This window comes from Pestalotiopsis fici (assembly GCF_000516985.1).
Source record: "Pestalotiopsis fici W106-1 unplaced genomic scaffold PFICI_Scf_2, whole genome shotgun sequence".
Lineage (NCBI taxonomy): Eukaryota > Fungi > Ascomycota > Sordariomycetes > Amphisphaeriales > Sporocadaceae > Pestalotiopsis > Pestalotiopsis fici.
Window position 1 is genome coordinate 657387 of NW_006917092.1, and position 19284 is coordinate 676670.

At 48.6% G+C, this 19284-nt stretch overlaps 9 protein-coding genes across 9 annotated transcripts; 4 read left to right on the top strand and 5 right to left on the bottom strand.

Moving 5' to 3' along the window:
- Positions 1 to 177: 177 nt before the first annotated feature.
- PFICI_02369 (uncharacterized protein) lies at positions 178 to 1415 on the bottom strand (the record flags this gene model as incomplete). The annotated part of the gene is made up of 3 exons (XM_007830950.1): positions 178 to 330; positions 396 to 1279; positions 1346 to 1415. 3 exons carry the CDS (start codon positions 1413 to 1415, stop codon positions 178 to 180), a joined length of 1107 nt encoding a protein of 368 aa, XP_007829141.1.
- Positions 1416 to 2012: 597 nt separating this feature from the next.
- PFICI_02370 (uncharacterized protein) lies at positions 2013 to 3234 on the top strand (the record flags this gene model as incomplete). Its single annotated transcript, XM_007830951.1, has 3 exons — positions 2013 to 2359; positions 2416 to 2556; positions 2616 to 3234. The coding sequence occupies 3 exons, from the start codon at positions 2013 to 2015 to the stop codon at positions 3232 to 3234; spliced, it is 1107 nt and encodes a 368-aa protein (XP_007829142.1).
- A 193-nt stretch (positions 3235 to 3427) lies between these two features.
- Positions 3428 to 4450, bottom strand: PFICI_02371 (uncharacterized protein; the record flags this gene model as incomplete). Its single annotated transcript, XM_007830952.1, has 5 exons — positions 3428 to 3446; positions 3494 to 3720; positions 3770 to 3905; positions 3978 to 4326; positions 4390 to 4450. The coding sequence occupies 5 exons, from the start codon at positions 4448 to 4450 to the stop codon at positions 3428 to 3430; spliced, it is 792 nt and encodes a 263-aa protein (XP_007829143.1).
- Positions 4451 to 4930: 480 nt separating this feature from the next.
- Positions 4931 to 6878, top strand: PFICI_02372 (uncharacterized protein; the record flags this gene model as incomplete). The annotated part of the gene is made up of 2 exons (XM_007830953.1): positions 4931 to 5310; positions 5363 to 6878. 2 exons carry the CDS (start codon positions 4931 to 4933, stop codon positions 6876 to 6878), a joined length of 1896 nt encoding a protein of 631 aa, XP_007829144.1.
- Positions 6879 to 7315: 437 nt separating this feature from the next.
- PFICI_02373 (uncharacterized protein) lies at positions 7316 to 8365 on the top strand (the record flags this gene model as incomplete). The annotated part of the gene is made up of 4 exons (XM_007830954.1): positions 7316 to 7358; positions 7416 to 7562; positions 7614 to 8244; positions 8311 to 8365. The coding sequence occupies 4 exons, from the start codon at positions 7316 to 7318 to the stop codon at positions 8363 to 8365; spliced, it is 876 nt and encodes a 291-aa protein (XP_007829145.1).
- A 225-nt stretch (positions 8366 to 8590) lies between these two features.
- On the bottom strand, positions 8591 to 10880 carry PFICI_02374 (uncharacterized protein; the record flags this gene model as incomplete). The annotated part of the gene is made up of 3 exons (XM_007830955.1): positions 8591 to 10399; positions 10453 to 10719; positions 10776 to 10880. The coding sequence occupies 3 exons, from the start codon at positions 10878 to 10880 to the stop codon at positions 8591 to 8593; spliced, it is 2181 nt and encodes a 726-aa protein (XP_007829146.1).
- A 2624-nt stretch (positions 10881 to 13504) lies between these two features.
- Positions 13505 to 15142, top strand: PFICI_02375 (uncharacterized protein; the record flags this gene model as incomplete). The annotated part of the gene is made up of 1 exon (XM_007830956.1): positions 13505 to 15142. One exon carries the CDS (start codon positions 13505 to 13507, stop codon positions 15140 to 15142), a length of 1638 nt encoding a protein of 545 aa, XP_007829147.1.
- Positions 15143 to 15362: 220 nt separating this feature from the next.
- Positions 15363 to 16718, bottom strand: PFICI_02376 (uncharacterized protein; the record flags this gene model as incomplete). Its single annotated transcript, XM_007830957.1, has 8 exons — positions 15363 to 15403; positions 15458 to 15937; positions 16033 to 16099; positions 16147 to 16188; positions 16239 to 16256; positions 16305 to 16428; positions 16479 to 16561; positions 16614 to 16718. 8 exons carry the CDS (start codon positions 16716 to 16718, stop codon positions 15363 to 15365), a joined length of 960 nt encoding a protein of 319 aa, XP_007829148.1.
- Positions 16719 to 17227: 509 nt separating this feature from the next.
- PFICI_02377 (uncharacterized protein) lies at positions 17228 to 19209 on the bottom strand (the record flags this gene model as incomplete). The annotated part of the gene is made up of 7 exons (XM_007830958.1): positions 17228 to 17661; positions 17713 to 18115; positions 18173 to 18270; positions 18330 to 18425; positions 18476 to 18843; positions 18900 to 18977; positions 19034 to 19209. The coding sequence occupies 7 exons, from the start codon at positions 19207 to 19209 to the stop codon at positions 17228 to 17230; spliced, it is 1653 nt and encodes a 550-aa protein (XP_007829149.1).
- Positions 19210 to 19284: the final 75 nt, after the last annotated feature.

The following is a 19284-nucleotide window of genomic DNA, read 5'->3' on the forward strand; positions in this document are numbered from 1 at the left end:
TCTTAGCACCTGGAAATGAATAATTGCGTTCTGGGCTCAACCAATGCTATGGATTCTGCATGTATTCCTGAACTGATCGAGCTGCGACTCTGTGTTTGTGGCGATCTCTTTTGGTTTTTTTTATGACCCCATTTTCTTTCCCGCAATGGTTCAGAGCCCAAATGATGTACCTATAATTCACAGTCGAGCTAAAGGCCCGTCTGAGCGAGCAATGCCGAGAGACGCTGTAGTTATTTCCGAAATGTTCTTGCAACCTGCCAACAACATGCACCGCCTGAAGTCATCGTACAGGATTTGGAGTGTCTTTTCCACTCCTTTTTGCCCGTCGTACTTTTCAGGAATGTTAGTTCATTCCGCTTATCAAGTGCTAACAAATGATGGACTGTCAAACTTACTGCTAGGCCCCAAATCGTTGGCCGACCAATCCAGCAGCACTGAGCGCCCAGAGCAATGGCCTTGAAAATGTCCGCACCAGTGCGAAAGCCACCATCAACATGGACGGGTATCTTGCCATCCGCAGCCTTGACACACTCTGGCAGTGCATCTAGAGTAGCTACTGCCCAGTTCAATTGTCTGCCGCCGTGATTACTGACAAGAACGCCGTCGCAGCCGTACTGACGGGCCAACATGACGTCTTCTGCCGTCAGGATTCCCTTGATCCAGATTTCCATCTTCGTCTTGCTCCGCAACCACGGAATCTCCTGGGCCCATGAGTGAGCATCCGAGTTGAAAGTCACAAAACCATCGTCATGTGTCTGGGACTGTATCATTTCTGTAGTCTTTTCGAGCATTGGAAAAGAGAGACCTGCAGGCGTACGAAAATCATTGCGCCATTCATTGAAGCGAACGCCCAGCACCGGGCTATCGGCCGTGAGAAAGATGGCTGTACATCCAGCGGCTTCTGCCCGACGAATGATGCGCTCCTGCAGCGCCCGGTCTTTCATGGTGTAGAGCTGCATCGCATGCGCAATGGGGCCGACTTTCCGGCCGGCCGCCACCACGTCCTCGACTGAATAGTTTGCAAAGGAAGAGACGCCCATGTTGATGCCGAATTTGGCACAGGCTCGGCTCGTGGCCAGCTCGCCGTCTGGGTGCGCCATGGCTTGAATGCCTGCCGGCGAGACGCACAAGGGAACTGGAATCTTGCGCCCTAGAACCTGCACGCTGGTGTCTGCCGCCGAGACATCCCTCAAGACGCGGGGCCGAATGCGATATTTGGCAAAGGCGGCTCGGTTTTCATTTACGGTGATTTGTTCCGCTGAGCCAGAGTCAAAGAATTCTGTATACGAATGTGCTCAGCGACAAGATCCTGCCTAGCTGGATATGCAAATGCAATTTGTCGTACCTGTATGCGACTTTTTCAGTTTCTTGACGGCCTCATTGTGAATGTCGTCAACGCACAGCAGTGGAACCATTTTATCAATCATACTGGAGGCAACAAAACTTGATGCAACACGAGTAAACGGCAAAATTTGTCTAGAGTCGTGCTTGCCTTGTTGTTCTAAACAGAATTTAGCTATTTTTCTATAGAAACAAACGATGCCCTTGTTGATGCTCATGTTATGACATTATACACTGCATTCAGCTCCACTCCGCTTAGGTTGCGACATCGGAAGTCCGGACAAGGAGATTCGGACTCTGAATCCGTTATCGACTGGTGATACTGCAGGCGATAGGCGCCTATAGCAGGCTAGTCGGGGCCCAATGACCAACCACCTTGACTGATTTGATAAGCCACTATCATGCGTCCACAGAATTCGGCGCAGATAGTATCACAGGTGTTTTCAACATGAGGGGCAAGTGAAGGCTAACCTGAAATCACAGTTTTCGGAAAGTAGGAGTGCACTTACTCTTTTTGGTTTGAGAAGCTGTGCATTTGCTTTGTTCACAGAGATTGATTTCCACTTGGTTGCTTGAGCTGCACTTTATAGTTCTCCTACCTGCGCCCACTGCTCATAAACTCGAGGGCGAATCAACTACGTCCACTCCACACCCGTGTCTTTCACTTCGAAATGGCTTCCAAGCTCAGCACCGTCGGCATCCCAAAGGGTGCAAGCGCCAAGGTCTCCATCATCAACAATTCCTTTCTCTGGGATTTCCCCGTGGACAATTACATTCAACCCAAGGTTCCTGGGTTTGACAAGTTTTATATGCCCACCTATTCATTCTTGATTGAGAATGCTCAGGGTCGCAAAGTTCTTTTCGACTTTGGTCTTCGAAAAGACTGGCATAATCTTCCACCCGAGGCTCAACATGAGATCAGTGGTGATGGAATCAAAATTAATGTGGAGAAGGATGTTGTGGACATATTACTCGAAGGTGGCGTGAAGGGAGACGAGATTGAAGCAGTGGTATTTAGGTAAGAATTTGGAAAGGACCCGGAACCGACAAGAATTTTTCTAATCCTATACCTAGTCATCATCATTGGGACCACATTGGAGATATGGCCAGACTTCCATCCAAAACAGACATCATTGTCGGTCCCGGGTTTTCCAGCGCGTTTCTGCCTGGGTACCCGGGTAACCCAGAGTCTCCCATATTGCAAACCGACTACGAGTGAGTATTCTATTGCTTTCTCATTTCGTCATAGAGAAAGCAAGAACTAAGAGATTCAGAAACCACAAGCTGCGGGAAATCAACTTCTCTGGCCCCGATGTTGCTGCCACTGTGGCTATAGGCGCGTTCCAGGGATATGACTATTTTGGAGATGGCTCTCTTTACTTGGTGGATGCACCGGGTCACAGTATCGGACATATATGTGGCTTGGTACGGACAAGTTCAGGTGAAGGCAACGATACCTTTATCTTGATGGGAGCCGACGCATGCCATCATAACGGAGAGTTTCGGCCATCACCATGGCACCCTTTGCCGGATTCGATACTCCCGAACCCATTGACTGGAAGTGCAGTACATCCCTGCCCAGCGGCAAAGTGGGCAAGCCATTTAGAAAACAAGGGAAGATCAAAAGAAATGGCATTCTTTGACATTCCCGACGCCACAGCTGGAGCAGCGTACACACATGATGTACAGGCCTCGAGGAAAACCATTTCAAACGTGCAGGACACAGATTCGGGCGACGATATTCTGGTCATTCTTGCCCATGACGACAGTGTCAGGAATATTGTTGACTTCTTTCCCAAGCCTTTGAATGACTGGAAGTCCAAAGGATGGGGTGTAGTATCTCGGTGGGCTTTCTTGAAGGATCTCGAAAGTGCATGTCACGAGAGCGCATAAAGTTAATGCAAGACACTTATCATGCCAATCCATGAAGCCAGCTGCGGCATTGAGCTATCTGAAATTGACTGTTTTCGAGTGCGACAAGAGGCCTTCTCCTGAGGAAGGGATGTGATTCCCGCGCCCGCCCTGCATGGAAACTATTCCGGATCTCCCATGAGGCAACCTACTATCGTGACCATGAAAGTGATGCTTACTTGGAAGTATAGCCCCTAGAAAAATTTCAGCAAACGCCTCGCTATATGGAAAATGAACAAACCCATCTACTATGAGTGTCGACCCACTCATGAAACTACTCATGGAGGACGCAAGAAAGATGATACAGTCCACAACCTCCTCGACCTGGCCTATACGTTTCATCGGAGTAGCTAGAATTTCTGCTTCCATGTGGCCAGCTGCTGTAGCTTCCTTCAATAGGGCAGTGTCGACATAGCCGGGACAAATGGCATTGATGCGGATCCCATGTTGAGCGTACTTGTTGGCTTCCTAGATGGAATCTATGAGCCCGAATCGCAACTGAGAATACACTTCATACCGTTCGCGTTAGACCAATCACTGCGTGCTTCGACGCTGCATATACCGTGGCCGGCATGCTGGACGATATCCCAACAACACCATACATTGATGAGACGTTGACAATGACGCCCCTCCCGTATCGCAGGCCCTTGGATCTGAGTGTAAACGTAAATGGCTGTAATATGATCGGAGATAATTAAGAGAGGTGGCAGTGCTCTTGCTTGGACATTTGTTTAATCTCGGCTCTTTGGCACAGCCATACCCCATTCAAATTGATGTTGATTGTAGACTGCCACTCTTGGAACGATATGTCAAACGCCTCTCCTCGCGGGCCACTCACACCAGCATTGTTCACTGCAATGTCAATGCGGCCAAACCTTTTGACGGTTGCCTCAATGGCAGCATTGACTGAGGGCTCAGAGGAGACGTCTGTTGGTATCGCGAGCACATCGACATTTTCATATTGAGTGCTTAATTCAGCCACCCATGCTTCTAATGCGGTCCGATCAACATCACTTATGGCTATGTTTTTCACTCCGCTGGCAATGAATCCAAATATAGTACCCTTCCCAATGCCTGTGATTGTCAGTGGATTAGCAAGACTCCCTAGTATTTGTATAATGTTCTGGGGGCCCTTACCCGATGCTCCACCGGTCACAAAAACCACACCACCAACAAGTGAGCTGGTTGACTTGCTCATGATGATGTTTCAAGTCTTCAGTTCTTTAAAAAGCCAAACGTCCTTCAAGTCGGTGACCTTTCGAATGTTGGCTACTGATTAATTTGCATTGGAAATCAATTATTATGCAAATTTCTTAGCGGGCCTTGACTGGGATTCATTCCGCAGAGAGTAGGTCTGGACACGATTTGGAGTGGGGTGTTCCCAATGACCCGGATCCAGCGGACTTTGGAGTTTGATTTTCCGCGCCACCCAAAATGACAGTTTTCCGGTCTTGACAATGTTCGGTAATCTTATGCCGTTTGGGCTTTGGGTCGCTTATGGCTCTTTCACTGCCCAGATTGAGACAAGATGCGAATAGCCAGTGTTCACTCATATTAAGGAGGCCGATAAGAACTCGGAAGAGCTGGGGAGACATCTATCTAGGATCTTCTCAGAGTCGTTCAATGATCAGTACCTTATTTCCCAATCCTGGAAACATTGCAACAATAATCTATCAATATGGCAGACGTCAATATTGCACAAAATCTTGAAGGGTTGAAGCCCACAATTGATGAAGTGAAGAGACAGGCCAGCGACTTAAATGGATCTCTTGGGTTCGACCCAGAGGTTCTAAGCAAAACGTATACGGCGGAGAAGAATGCACGACTAGAGTCAGGTAATACCTCGACATATCGACACGTCATAAAGTCCGGATTGGGCCACTTCTTAGACGACCCTTGGAGTGCATCGCACATTGTTCGCGAACCTGTGCAAGCCCATCATGAGGTCATCATTGTTGGCGGAGGATTCGGGGGCCTGCTCATGGCAGTCAGACTCCTACAGGCCGGCATCAATGACATCTTGATCATTGAAAAGGGCAGTGATTTTGGTGGCACCTGGTGATTTTATCTCAAGCACCCTATTCCGTCTAATCTTCTAACACAATAAAAGGTACTGGAATCGATATCCCGGCGCGCAATGCGATATAGAGTCCTACATCTATATGCCTCTCCAAGAAGAGCTGGGGTACGTGGCAAAGGAAAAGTACGCTCGTGGACCTGAGCTGTTTCAGCATGCCCAAAATATTGCCAAGAAGTACAAATTGTACGAAAATGTGCTTTTCCAGACAGAGGTGAAAAGTTTCAGATGGGGCGAGGAAGCATCTATCTGGACTGTTGAGACTCAGCGCGGAGACAATTTGCAAGCTCAGTGGGTCATCCCAGCGGCTGGTCCCTTACACACGCCCAAATTTCCCGGGGTTCCTGGCATCGAGGACTTTGAGGGTGTTAGTTTTCACACCTGCCGTTGGGACTACAATTACACCAAAGGGAATCACTATGGCAATCTGATAGGCCTTTCAGACAAGAGGGTTGCTATTATTGGAACAGGAGCGTCTGCAGTTCAAGTAGTGCCACGGGTCGGGGAATGGGCCAAGCAGTTGTACGTGTTTCAGAGGACGCCGTCATCTGTTGATATCCGTGACAATCGACCGACGGACCCAGACTGGGCCCGTTCACTTAAGCCAGGCTGGCAGCAAGCACGGATGGACAACTTCAACTCCATTGTCAGCGGTACGCCCACTGACGAGGACATGGTCAATGACAAGTGGACAGAGATCCTCCGCGCCGTGGCCGGTGGGTTTGGGGCTGGTGGCGACGACACGTTGAGTCCCGAGGAGCTGGCGGCGAAAATGCAGCTCGCAGATTTCAGACAGATGGAGACCATTCGAGCACGTGTTCAAGACTTGGTCAAAGATCCAAAAACGGCAGAGGCCTTGAAGCCATGGTACAATCAGTTTTGTAAGCGGCCTTGTTTCCACGACGAGTATCTCCAGACCTTTAACCGTCCAAACGTCACGCTGGTCAATACGCATGGGCGAGGCGTGGAAGCAGTCACCAAGAAGGGGATCATTGCCAACGGCAAGGAGATTGAACTAGACTGTATCATCTACGCAACCGGATTTGAATGGCAACAAGAGTGGTCCCACCAGACTGGGACGCAAATCTACGGCCGGAAAGGCTTGACCATAACGGAAAAGTGGGCAGATGGGGTATCAACGTTCCACGGCTGGGGCGTCAACGGATTCCCGAACCTTCTCATGGTCTCGATTGCCCAATCTGGTTCGACTCCCAACTATGTACACAGCGCCAATTTTATGAGTCAGCACTTTGCGTACATCGTCAAGAGTTGCAAAGATCGTGGCATCAGGACTATAGAGCCGACTGCAGAAGCAGAAGCTGAATGGGTGCTAGAGATTCTCAAAGTTGGTGCGCCCAGAGCCCAGTTCCTAAAAGAGTGCACGCCGGGCTACTACAATGAAGAAGGAAAAATGTCAGAGAAGGTGACACGCGCGAATCCGTATGGTGGCGGTGGAGTTCAATACCTCAGTATCCTGACTGAATGGAGGAATGAAGACAAGCTGGCCGGGCTTCAGAAAACCCCGGTCGAGGTTTTGCCTTCCTATTAGACCCAGGACCATAATACAACTGCAGTTCAAGGCAAGATAGACATCGATCCATTGTGTACACGAGTGCAATTTTTTTCCCCTTCTCCGTATAATGAGTGTCTACCCAAGCTAGGCCCAACGGACTGCACGGAAAATAAGCAGTATACGAGCCCTCAGCCTAGAAAACACCCTTTAAGTCTCAGTTCTGGCATGATCCGGATATCCCATCGCGGCCCAAGCACATAGTATCGGAATTGTGCTATTCCCCGATGTCCCCAATCTCGGATGCCCGGGTAAAGTGAGCTTCAGCAGCCATGTAGTAGAGCGTCAATTCATCTCCTCAGGTTTGTAATATTTCTAAAACCGAATTCCAATTTGAAACTCTCGAATTACTCGGAAATGGTTCGAACATTGCATCTCAGTAGGGGTATCATCTGCTCTTCTTGCACATATTGACTATGCTTTTCCCAGGAGTGGCATTAGTGACGGGAGCTGGTTCAGGTATTGTTGGGAACTATTGACTATCATTTGTGTGCTGGCAATACTAAAGGCGACCAGGTATCGGACGTCAGACAGCTCTCTTACTTGCACAAGAGGGGTGCTCGAGAATAGCAATTGCCGACATCAACGAGGTCGGCGTCGCTGAGACGAGAGATGCGATTGAGAACTTGACTCGAAATGTAGACATTCTCGTCATTCATCTCGGTATGCTAGACATGTCCCTCTTGTGGAAATCCCAGCACTGACTTGAGCCAGATGTTGCCTCAGAGGATTCGATCAAGTCCATGATTGATACTACGGTCGGAAAATTCAGTCGAATCGACTATGCCTGCAATGTCGCAGGACTTTGCATCTCTGGCGAGACAGTAGCAACTTCCAGCGAGTCCTGGGACAAGCTTTTCCAGGTGAATGCTCGCGGTACATGGCTCTGCCAAAAGTATGAGATTCTCCATATGCAGAAGCAAGATCCCCTGGAGTCGCCAGACAGCAAACACAAGAGTCGCGGTTCCATTCTAAATGTGTCGTCCATGGCTGGACGACAGGGACAAGCCAATCTTGTCGCCTATGGGGCGGCCAAGCATGCGGTAGTTGGCTTCACGAAGGCCGACGGAATGCGCTACGGTTCAGTTGGCATCCGTATCAATGCCGTCTGTCCAGGAGCCATCAAGACTCCCATGTTGACCATTTTTGCGAATGAGAGAGTCGGCGGTCATCTAGACAATTTGGCGTTGCAGAGACTCGGGGACCCGGAAGAGATTGCGGAATGTGTCGTCTGGCTGTCTTCACGTCGCGCAAGCTATGTCACTGCAACAACACTTTCGCCACACGGAGGTAAGAAACCCCCATTTCCCTATGCATTCTATGGTATTGATAGAGCTCTTATCAGGTATGATGGATGGATGACTCAACGTTGGTTGCGAATACTCACAGCACTAGCTGGGCTATATGGCAGGACGCCTGTTGGTCAGTACACGGTACGCACAGAAACGATGGAAGAATGGTTATAAAATGAAAGAGCGAATATATTTGAGCTGAAGAGGCACAAGATTGGAGTGCTGGTGGTGCGGTGATCTCTCACTCCAGTATGGCAGATATAGCTAAGGAAAGTGGGTGTAGACGTCAAAAGGGCGGAAAAGCCGATGTGGCTTTGACGGTCGTCGTACTAGCACGTGATAGCAGCAGCCGTACCCCTGCCCACTGCCTCTTGCAATGGCTTTCCAAGCTACCTACTCCTACGACCTGATGATATCGATAGCCTTGTTGAAGTCGCCGATCTTTCTTGTGAGCCTTGTTCGGTACGACTTGGCCGATTTAGTCTCGCCGACAATCCGCTCAAGCTCTTCGGGACTAAGGTTAATTACCCAATCCTGATTGAAAACGTTGAGAGGGTTCGAAGGGCCATGGAGCAGGTGAAACCCAACCGCCAGCTGGAAAATATTGTCAATGAATCGATCGAGCGCCAGCTGATAGTAAGCCTGAAGGATGTCATGAATCTTTTCCTGCAACTGCTCCATGTTGCGCTTCTCCTGGGCGACTTTGGGGATGTCGTCCAGGTTAACCATATATTGCACCTCGCCATACTGGGCCTGATCTTTCCTAGCTGTGGGCTTCAGAAGCTCAGCAATCCGATTCCCGCGAGCTTTCGACAGAGCCTTGGCAAATTGTGGATTTAGAGTATACGGCTTCTTGCGGCGTTCCACCTCTATCAGTAGGTCGGCCTGTTCGATGGCCGCCTTGTACCTCTCTACGAGACTCCCGACAATTGCGGCCCATAGTTTGCCCCGCCCTTGAGGATCCGGCCAGACGGAACGGAGAGCGGTGCCGATGAATCGATGAAGAGCGATAATGCATCTTCTCATGTAGGTCCAGGTCATTTGACCCCATTTGCGCGACTGCTCTGCAAACGCCACAGAAACAAAATTTGGATTGAAGGTCCCAAGGTCCAGGCCCCGTGAGCGCAGGTAGACATCTTCGATCCACTCTGTGATGTCCTGGGGTGCAATAGGCTGCAGCGGCGGCGGTATCATAATGTCGCCAAGTTCATGAGGCTCCTCGTCTCTGAGGTCATCAAGACTGGCTCTTTGGAGGAGCAATCGCACTTTTTGTACCATGGCTTCATCGTCTTCACTGTCTGAATTACTAAAGTCGTTGCTTGGGGTAGACGGTTCCGACACCCCGACGAGAGCGAACGGGCGGGAATGAGCTTTCTTTTGAAAGTCAGCACTGAAGACTTCCGTTATATTGGCAATGCGAGTGATCAGACGTAGCTCGTCTTCATCAAATGCTGCATCGGCGTTGTAGTCCGCAGACAAGGCCGCTCTAACGCGATCCTGGAATGCTCCAGCAATCAGATTCAGAAAGCTGCGCTGCTCTCGCTCATCCTGACGCGGCGGCCCAAGGCTGTTGAGCTCCTTGTTGCATTCCTTGATCTGTTCATTGATTTCTCGCCCCAGCTGAGGAAAAAACTGGCGGGTAATGTCGAGCAGCAGAGTCGAGAGTTGGGCCTTAAGTGCAGTAATTCCCAGTCGATGATGAGGGAGAGTTTTCCACGGCTGCATCTCAAAAAACTGATCAAGTTGTGACTGTTTCAAGGCATTGCCGTCCGCCCCACGATTGCGAACGAGGAAGTAGCCAAGATTTAGAGGCCTCCTGTTGCCCCGAACGAGGTCGCAGACGGCATCTTGTGCACCAGATTCGAGAACCAGGTCGGGCTTCGTGAGAACACCAATTGTCCGCTCCCCATTCTTGTCGTACTCTTCTGCAAGTTCCAAGATCTCTTGTGTGGCGATATCAACATTGCTCGGCAAGACCGCGAGGATGATCGTACGACTCTCTTTGATGTAGCTTTTGACTAGATCCCTCACCATGGTCATATCGTCTTTGGTGGTACCTTGAGTGGTAGTGCGAAAAATGCCAGGTACGTCAATAATGGTTAGGTAGTCCTCACGGGGTCCATGAATCTCGATCTTGAGTACGTCCTCGCTGAAAACCGTGCCATTCTCGGACTTGAGATCAGCCCTCAAACCCATTCGTTCATTTGCCTATTTCATCTTGAGCTTTGAAATTTGACGGACGATAATCGAGATCAACTGACCTTCTTCAAAATTTCCAAGAATTGATCTTTCAACTCCAAGGAAGACTTGAGCTTCATACTGAATCCACTAACATGCTTTTTGTGCTCCTCGGATGAGTGAGGGCCGGGGATGATGCGTACTTCAACGTGTTCGTTACCATTGGTACGTCGAGATGTGATCTGAGTAGCATGCCGGGTGCAAAGTTGTTGATCCTTCGGGAATGGAACCCCACTCAGGCTTTCTAGCAATGAAGACTTGCCAGAGCTCTGATCGCCGACTACGACCAGCTGTGTGAAAGGTGAGTCTGTGGCCGACCCTGCTCAATATTGGTCTGGGCACATACCTGAGGAAGGGGCACATGTTGGCCAATATTCAAATCACGGAGCCTGTCAACCTTCTCAAGTAGAGCCGGATCTGACAACAGATTAGTATCCTGAACCATGGTCATCTCGAGGTTTGTGATGCAGTTTATGAAATAAAATTGGATAGTTGTTTTCTTGGGAAATGTTGCGATGATGACTAGAATGATGATTGTGTATTCTCCTCAATTTTCAGGATCTACCCATCTCTTTTATAGATGTGAGGGCAACTACACGCACACTTCGGATTCCAAATTATCAATGCTTCATTTTCTTCCACTTCCTGATCTTTTCTCTCGGGTTTCCAATTCTGATCCTCACCAACGTGTATTGTAGTTAAAGGTACAAATCCGCTTAATTTACACAAAATCGGTATCTTGTCACATGCCTGTCCATAAAACAAAATTTATCATGATTTGCGGTCAGGGGTCGAAAGTTTAAACCGGCAACGCAGATTGGTTCAAAGTGAGGAATGACAGATTTAAGCGCGAACCAGATAAGAAAAGCATGAGCCGCGGTTGCAATGACATCGCATCCTCCCACGGGCGGCCCGTATCGGGCTGCATGATAAATCACGCTGCTTGATGTTTGGTTGATTTTGAGGCGTGCATGTCCATTATGTTCCCGCCCTCCTCCCGATTGGCCATTTTTGAGGCTGCGACTGCATGGGATTGAGCTTATTGCAGGTCGCTACCGTGGCTTCTGGCCTGTTGAGGCTAGCATTGCCTTGTCAAACCTGCAAGCGGGGTCATTCGGCACATCACTATCTTATTCAACCACACGCTGAGTCGGCCCAGATAGAGTGTAGAGAGACACGGAAGAAACCATATTCTCCGGTTAACAGCCCTCAGTAAGTATCGTGTTGCGACTATACGGTCGGGCCATAACGTTAAGGTAAAGTTTCCTTACTTCACGCGGATATATATTGTACATAACTTCTCGAGATCCTTTCGCCTCGTCTCCCTCTCCAATCATACCATAGTCATACTTTTATGAAAATACTTCTGCATTTCAAACCTTCTGGAACCCATATCGCCCAGCCCTTCTTATAAACTGAGGTTGGGCCTCCTGTGCCCTAAACAGGAGGCCCGCAGTGCTTAACTCGTGTCGAGCAACGAACAGCAGCATGTTTGTCTCAGTCAACAAGTCTCATCCTGCTTAGGCAGCCACGGTCCTTCAACACACTCATCATCACAGGATTTCGGGTATTTTGGCTCTAGCGGATGTGTGGATGGCGACGTGCACAAGCATTGCAGTGAGCACGAATGTCACCCGGCACCCGCCGGCCCCCCGTTTTTCTCGGATAATGACAACGTTGATACTGTCTTGCTAGGATTTGGATCTTGCTTTCGTACTCACCAAGACAATTCCGAGGATTTCAACGATTTCAACGCCCATTGGATTCCCCACTCTCCTATCCCAGATGGTTCACATCCCTGGGATGAAAACCCACTGCGGTCTCCCAGTGCAACCTTTGCGGATACTCCAGCAGTGGTTCAAAGCGACAACACCTCTCACCTGCGCTGCGACTTGTGCATGGAGAATTTCTCCGGTCGCAATAACCTGAATCGCCACCTCGAAACTAAACATAAACTCGGCAAAGAATACTGGGTTTGCACGGTCAGGGACTGCACCAGGTACGATAAACCATGGTTCAGAAAGGATAATTTTCGCCGACACTGTCGAAGTCGACATCCGACAGTGGGCTTTGCACAGTTTGGCCTGTGAATACTTTCGTGTCTGCTTCATTTGTGGTTGTTCATCATGGTACAAGATCCCTCAGGATCGAAGGTCTATACAATGTTGTTCAACAATATCTAAGAAGGCAGTACATCGGCGTGGATCATCTCGACTTCTATATCTCTAAGCCATCCAGTCAGCGTGGCCCCTCACAGATTGCTGAAGCAGTATGATGGTATCAAATAGTATTCAAAAGGCAAATAGTCGCATAGAAGTCCCTAATTGAAAGAGTCCGTGCATCACTGCTGGTATTCTCCGTTTTCGTAAGGTCTGGAACATGAACCATGTGATGGGACACACAAAATAGATTTGGGCACGATGATGCAAAATTTGGAAATTTTAGTCCCGAAGATTTATCACCCGTCAGGATTTATGAGAGTGTTGATGCTACCTGAAGCAGCCCGCCTTAACGGTTAGCTCAAAGCTCAGGGGCGTCCTAGTGCGCATTCACCCCACCCGTGCTGCGCGGAATGAAGCTGAAATGCCACGAGCACTCGTGATATCATGATGCCAATTTGTATTTTTTGTTCAACCTGTCGCCTACATAATAGGTAAAATTGAAAAATGCAAATACCGGCATGATTCAAATACCAGCATCCAGACCAATTTTTCAAGTCAATTGCCTCTCGGTAGTCTTGACATAACACTTACCGAGGTGAGAATCAAGCCATCATGAAGTATTAAGCTTCTCCCATCTCAGCCCACGAGCGGCTTGGGCCGTTGGAGATATCCTGTAACTACGAAAGTTTAATGAAGGAGTCGAAACGGTATGAGTTGTGGAAATGGCCGCCTTTTCTTTTCTGTCAACGCTTCTTAATTGTGAAGAAAAGGGGAATGCATACCTTCGCATTGCTAAATAAGTCAATAAGTTGGCCATGCTGCAAACGAGTTTTGATCTTATGTTGATATCTATCACTTTTCATCCACTTATACTGCAACGCGATTATTTCTGGCAAATATTGCTCACGTTACGATGTTATGTCTCACACTTGTCCTAGGCCTGCTATTTACCAAGCAAGCTCTTACCAAGCGGCATCATCAGCATCATGGTCACTATACACTGATGCCGCCACCCGTGTACAGCGGTGGGATAACCGCCGTACCCACGAGCGCTCTCTCGACCTCTGCGACCTTGGACAACTTGCAAACCACAGTCCCGACCACAAGTACAACAAGCGCCCACCCGGTCCAGCCAACCTTTGTTCTCCGGGATGCAGAAGATCAAGAGGTGACATTGTGGTATGAAGAGTATGCCGGCGACAAAAGAGGCTTCCCATACTTTCGATCGGCGTCTGAAGTAGGCAACACTTCCATTTTCACCTTGGCCAGAAACGGGAATCTTGTTCATATAAGTCCTGAGCTCCCCACGACAAATTATGTTGCATCTGGAACCGAGTTCTATCCATTCTTGTTCCGTGAGCCTGGTTCTGTCTTCCGCCTTTGTGCATGTTCAATACCTAATTGTACTTGTTCAATCGATGAAGACACGCTGCAATTGGACTGCGATTGTGGTGGACTCACAAGGTTTTGCATATATCCGTCTAGATTCATATTTCCATGCAATGGATCGGATGCAATTTCAAGCGAGTTGTTCTTGTATGCAACCCCGATCGCGTCAAATACGACGACCCCAGCCAGCTCTGCGCCATCAAGCACAAAGAGCGGCAACGTTGCGCAACCAACCTTCAAGATCCAAGATGCAGGACAAACACGAAAACTTGCAGTTTCTTATGACCGGAACAATATCAACGGAAAACTAGGGTTTCCCGTGGCCACCAGACTAGGCGAAAATGACACATGGACCTTGAACGACAAGGGCAACATTGTTCATGTTGGCCCTGGGTCACGGACAGAAGGCTTCATTCTGTGGGGTTTGGAAGACCGTGATTTTGAATTGGCTCATCCAGAGCACCCCGAATTTGAATATGGAGAAGGGAGCAAAGATTATTCTCCATACACTTATACCATCGACCCAATCACATCACGGCTCACTTGCAATCAGAATGCGTCCCTGGGAATCTGCTTCATTTACGTCGAGAGCTTTTGGTCGTGCGCTGAACCCTTTGCCGATATTCAGAAGATATTCTGGTTTGCAGTCCCAGTTGATCCACCCACTCCGGCGGCGACGGTAACGAGTACGCAGTCTCCTCAACCAACGTTCCGCATTCAAGATGCACAACAGAAGAGCGAGCTGTACCTCGATTATTCATTCGTTGAACCCACGTCATCAATCATTTTTGTCAAATTTGGGCCTGTCGGGGCCCAGCCAGGTGTTATGCCCTTATTCACCTTGAACGAAAGGGGTAATCTTATTTACGTGACCCCCGGTACACATTTCACTGGCTTCCATGCGTATGGCGTCGAGTTCTTTCCATTTCGGTTTGGAGATCCCGATCCCCGCTTCAGAGACGTTTTCGAAGATGATTGCGTTTGCTCCATCGACTCAGTCACATCACAATTAAGCTGCAATTGCGCCGGTGTCACGGTTAATTGCCTCCAACCGTGCGACAAATTAACTTGCCTCGATGAATGTGACCCATGGCATGTATTTCCGGTGGATCCAGATATTCTGACTATAGGAAGTTCATCGACAGGCATAGTTGCTGCTTAGATTTCGACTTATCGGGGGCTTATTAGGGTTGAATACATACTTATGCAGCATCACATCGCTCCAAGCATCACAATATCTCGCAGGCAGGAAATAAGTGCGAAATAGTGGAATATCTTTGATTGTTTCAAATGAGAAAAACATTGTCAAGTCAAATATTTCCGTCCTTGGCCAAATCTAGACGCGCTATAAAAGAGAGCTTGCTGTGCTGACCCTTGAAGGTTCAGAATATCGCCATGGCATTTGAATAACTGCCAACCGAACCTGTAATGGGGTTAATTCAGTTGAAATCAACCTCTGAAATCCTTTTGAACTGACCCTCTATGTTCATTGGCATACTGGCAAAGAAGAACTCGTACTGCCCACGTTCTTGGCACGTATTCGCCAGCGCCTCCATGTCCCAGAGTTCTCCAATGGGAAGACCCCACAATGGGAGAAGGTTGACATGGTGATTCCACTCTGGACGTTGTGGCCATACTTCAAACGCAGGTGCATCCGAAGCCACGACGCTAAAGTAGTTGTCGTGTAGAAAGTCGGCCATTTCCTCTGATTGATCAACTCCGACTAGGGTATGACCGTATTTCGGCACTTGCGTCAGCTTCAGTCTCTGCTCGGGAGTCATTCGCTCATACGATTCGATCCAACCTGTTCTGATCAGTAGTATGTCCCCATATCTCAGCTCGATTCCGTGGGATTTGGCGCAGGCTTCAAGTTCTGTCGCAGAAATTGGGTGTCTGCTATTCGGGTCATAACTGCCTTTGACATGACGCCAGTAGTCCAAGAGCACACCTCTCCCAACTATACCGTATCAGTCCATGGACATGACTACCCTTTTGGCATGGGTGCCATCTCCTCAATATTTACCGCCCCCAATAGTTAATGGAAGGACTTACTGATGCCACTCTTACACCACGCCTGCACGCCGATGCGGGAGCTATTCTTGATGTCTTCTTGTGTAGTCTTGCAATTTTAGTTACGATTCGAAGCTTCGGGTTGATTACACAAACATTGTTGTAATAAAGCCACTGGCCATTATGCTCAACGCTGACCTGCTGGAGGGTGAGCCACTGGTCACACATGAATGCCGACAGACACATACATGCCGGAAGCCATCCCACTATTCCATCATCAGTCTTTGTCTTCTTCAAACGGGGAAATGGCTCACCTGAGATCCACTTTGCGAGTTGAAATGCAGAATTTCGTCATTCCCTGGTGGTCCCAGCGACTTTATCTCGTGGTGAAACGGCTCACGACCAAACAATGGCGGATTTGGCAAATGCGCAGGCCAGCTATGAAGAGTCAACCTCAAAGGTTTTACCTCACATGTTGGAACAAATACTTAAGATTGACGACTTTGCCTTCGTGAATCAGTTTCGATGCTTCTGCGATTCTCTGTGGCGTGAGCATATTCAAGCGTCCCAGCTATCGATATTAGCTACCAAGGGATTTTTCGGATACAAAATTCAAATCATACTTCGTCATTTTCACCCCAGAACCATGCTGCTCCCTTTGGAGCCCCTGCAATTTGGGGTAGCTCTGACCTCTTGGGGAGGGAATTTGAGTTTGGATCAAAAATCATGTTTGGCCAATTGGAGCGTGCAAGTAAGGGGCTTCAATTCGTAAATCGAAGAAACAGTAATGAACGAGACTACTCCATGTTTGAACTCAATAATGCCTTATAAAATAGATTTTCCGCATCCCCAAAATCGTTTTCTTCTTGTCAACGTTCCCAAATAGTCGGCTAGGGGCCGGAAATAAGAGCCGTTCAAATAGAAGGTCCACATTTGATCAATGCTCGTCCTGCTTGCTGGCTTCAACAGAAATGTGGCTGATCTTTAGCCCGAATAATCACTGTGCGATTGTATTCTTTTCGCTGCTTGCGCTTCAGATGGAAGCAACGAGTATCTAAGTATCGTCAACTCAACTTCTTACCCCACATAACCTTGATCTTATCTCCGACTGCCCAGGTACATTTCTAGACACGCAATAATGTACGGCTTGCGGAATTGATTGTGAAGCACGTGACAAATATGAGAATCTCGATACACTATTTGCGTATCTATATACAGCGTCTTGACCCCTGCAAACTCAATAGTCGTTGTAGCCTTCTTCTGGCGTGTCAAAGTACCACGTTGTGTCCAGCCCCGGCTCCTCCTTGGTGGAGAAGCCATGGCCAAGATATCGGAAGCGATTGTGACTGAAATACTTGTACTCAAAGTCCTCAAAACGGATATGCTGCATCGCATGGAACCAATGTATGCGACTCCCCGGGTGCAAAGCCACAATTGGCCCATCAACCGTGCCATTTTTGAACCACGACCGACATGGCGTAGCCCAAGCTGTTCTCTTCATGAATTCAGCGACATGTTCGTTGAAATCTCGAACCGCTGCGGGTAATGGAGCAACCGCTTTGATGTTTTGAGTCTGTATCTTTTTCATCATGTTGATGATGTACTTGGTTGCATGCTCAATGATGGGCAGGACAGACCCGTGTCCGACAGGCGAGTTTGGCCCCAGAAACACTAGGGTGGCTGTTAAACCTCTGCTTTCATCTGTCATGCACGAGAACTTACTAAAGTAGTTTGGGAAACCTGCCGCGGCGGTCGACAAGTATGCTTCAGGCTTTTCTCGCCATTCTTCTTTGATGTCGCGTCCATCTCGTCCAATCAGCTTGAATCGAGGACAAAAGCCAATGTCAAATCCAGTGGCACAGATGAGCGTGTCGACTTTCAGCTCCTCTCCTGTTGCCAGGACTATTCCATCTGACGATACTCGAGATATCTTATCCGTGATGACGCGGACGTTGTCTTCGGAAAGCGCTTCCAAGAAGCCATTTCCCGGTGTCGGTCGTTTGCAGCCGACGGCAAAATTGCCGGGCATCAAGTGTTGCAACAATGCTTCATCCTTGAGCTTGCTCTTCATCTCGTTGATGGAGAACTGCCGCGCAGTGGCTTGCTCTTCACTATCCGCAATAATCTGTAGAAATACCATGACTTAGTTCCGATCATGCAACGGAGAGAAATAATGACTCACGAATTTGAATCTGGTGTTCAATTCTCCTTCAATCTCCTTCCGATATCGACGATATACGTCGGGATTCTCTCGAAACTCCCGTTTCTGCTCCTCGGAAACTAGCAAGAAGTTAGTCAAAGCAGTACATTTTTAGCAGTTGGTTGGTGCAGAGGCCTACAGGCAAAGTTCGCGCCCCCAGGCCCAGCATGACTCTGTGCGAACCCCGCGGTGATCCATGTTGGGCTGCGCACAAATGCAAACAATGAGCTTACGACTGTATAAGTGTCAGTTTCTGATTCGTCAATTCACGACCGATTGTCTTACCGGGCTGTATTGTTGGAATGATTTGTATGCCAGAGGAACCCGATCCCAACACTGCGACTCTTTTGCCATCTACAGTCTGATCCGCATCCCATGTCGCACTGTGGACGAGACTTCCATTGAACGAATGAAGCCCTGGAATGTCTGGCCACTTCCAATTGTTGAGAATTCCGCTTCCGTTGATCAGAATATGGCACTGATCTTCGACCATCTCACCCGAATCCAGAGCATGCATCTTGACCTTCCAGATTCCTTGTTCCTCATTCCAGATCGCCTCGGAGACGCTATGGCGCAACCTGATGTACTTGTAAAGTTCATACTTGTGCGCTATGCCCTGAAAGTACTGGAGGATCTCGTTCCATGGCGAGTAGCTGATCGTATTAACATCCATCCAGCACACATGAGATTACTTCACATCGCGCCTTACTAATGAGTCCACTCCGGATTGGGCTCCCAGGTGAACTGATAATTATGAGATGGAATGTCGCAAGCACACCCAGGGTACCTAGATCGAGGTTAGAAGCAAGTATGCTCGCTACGTTGGTGTAATAAAAATCTCACCGATTCTCAAACCAAGTTCCTCCCACATCCGCATTCTTTTCGTAAATAGTGAGCTCAAAATTCTTCATGTGCAGTTCCATGTGACGAGCCAGGTTTAGGCCGCTTGCACCTGCTCCTACTACGATCACGCGTATTGGCCGGGGATGGCCCAGTGGCTCTTCGGTGACTTCATACATTGCGTTGTGCGTCAAATTAGATGTACTGCTCAGGAACCTTGACGGTGCTTATCATCAGTCAAGATGTCACCATTT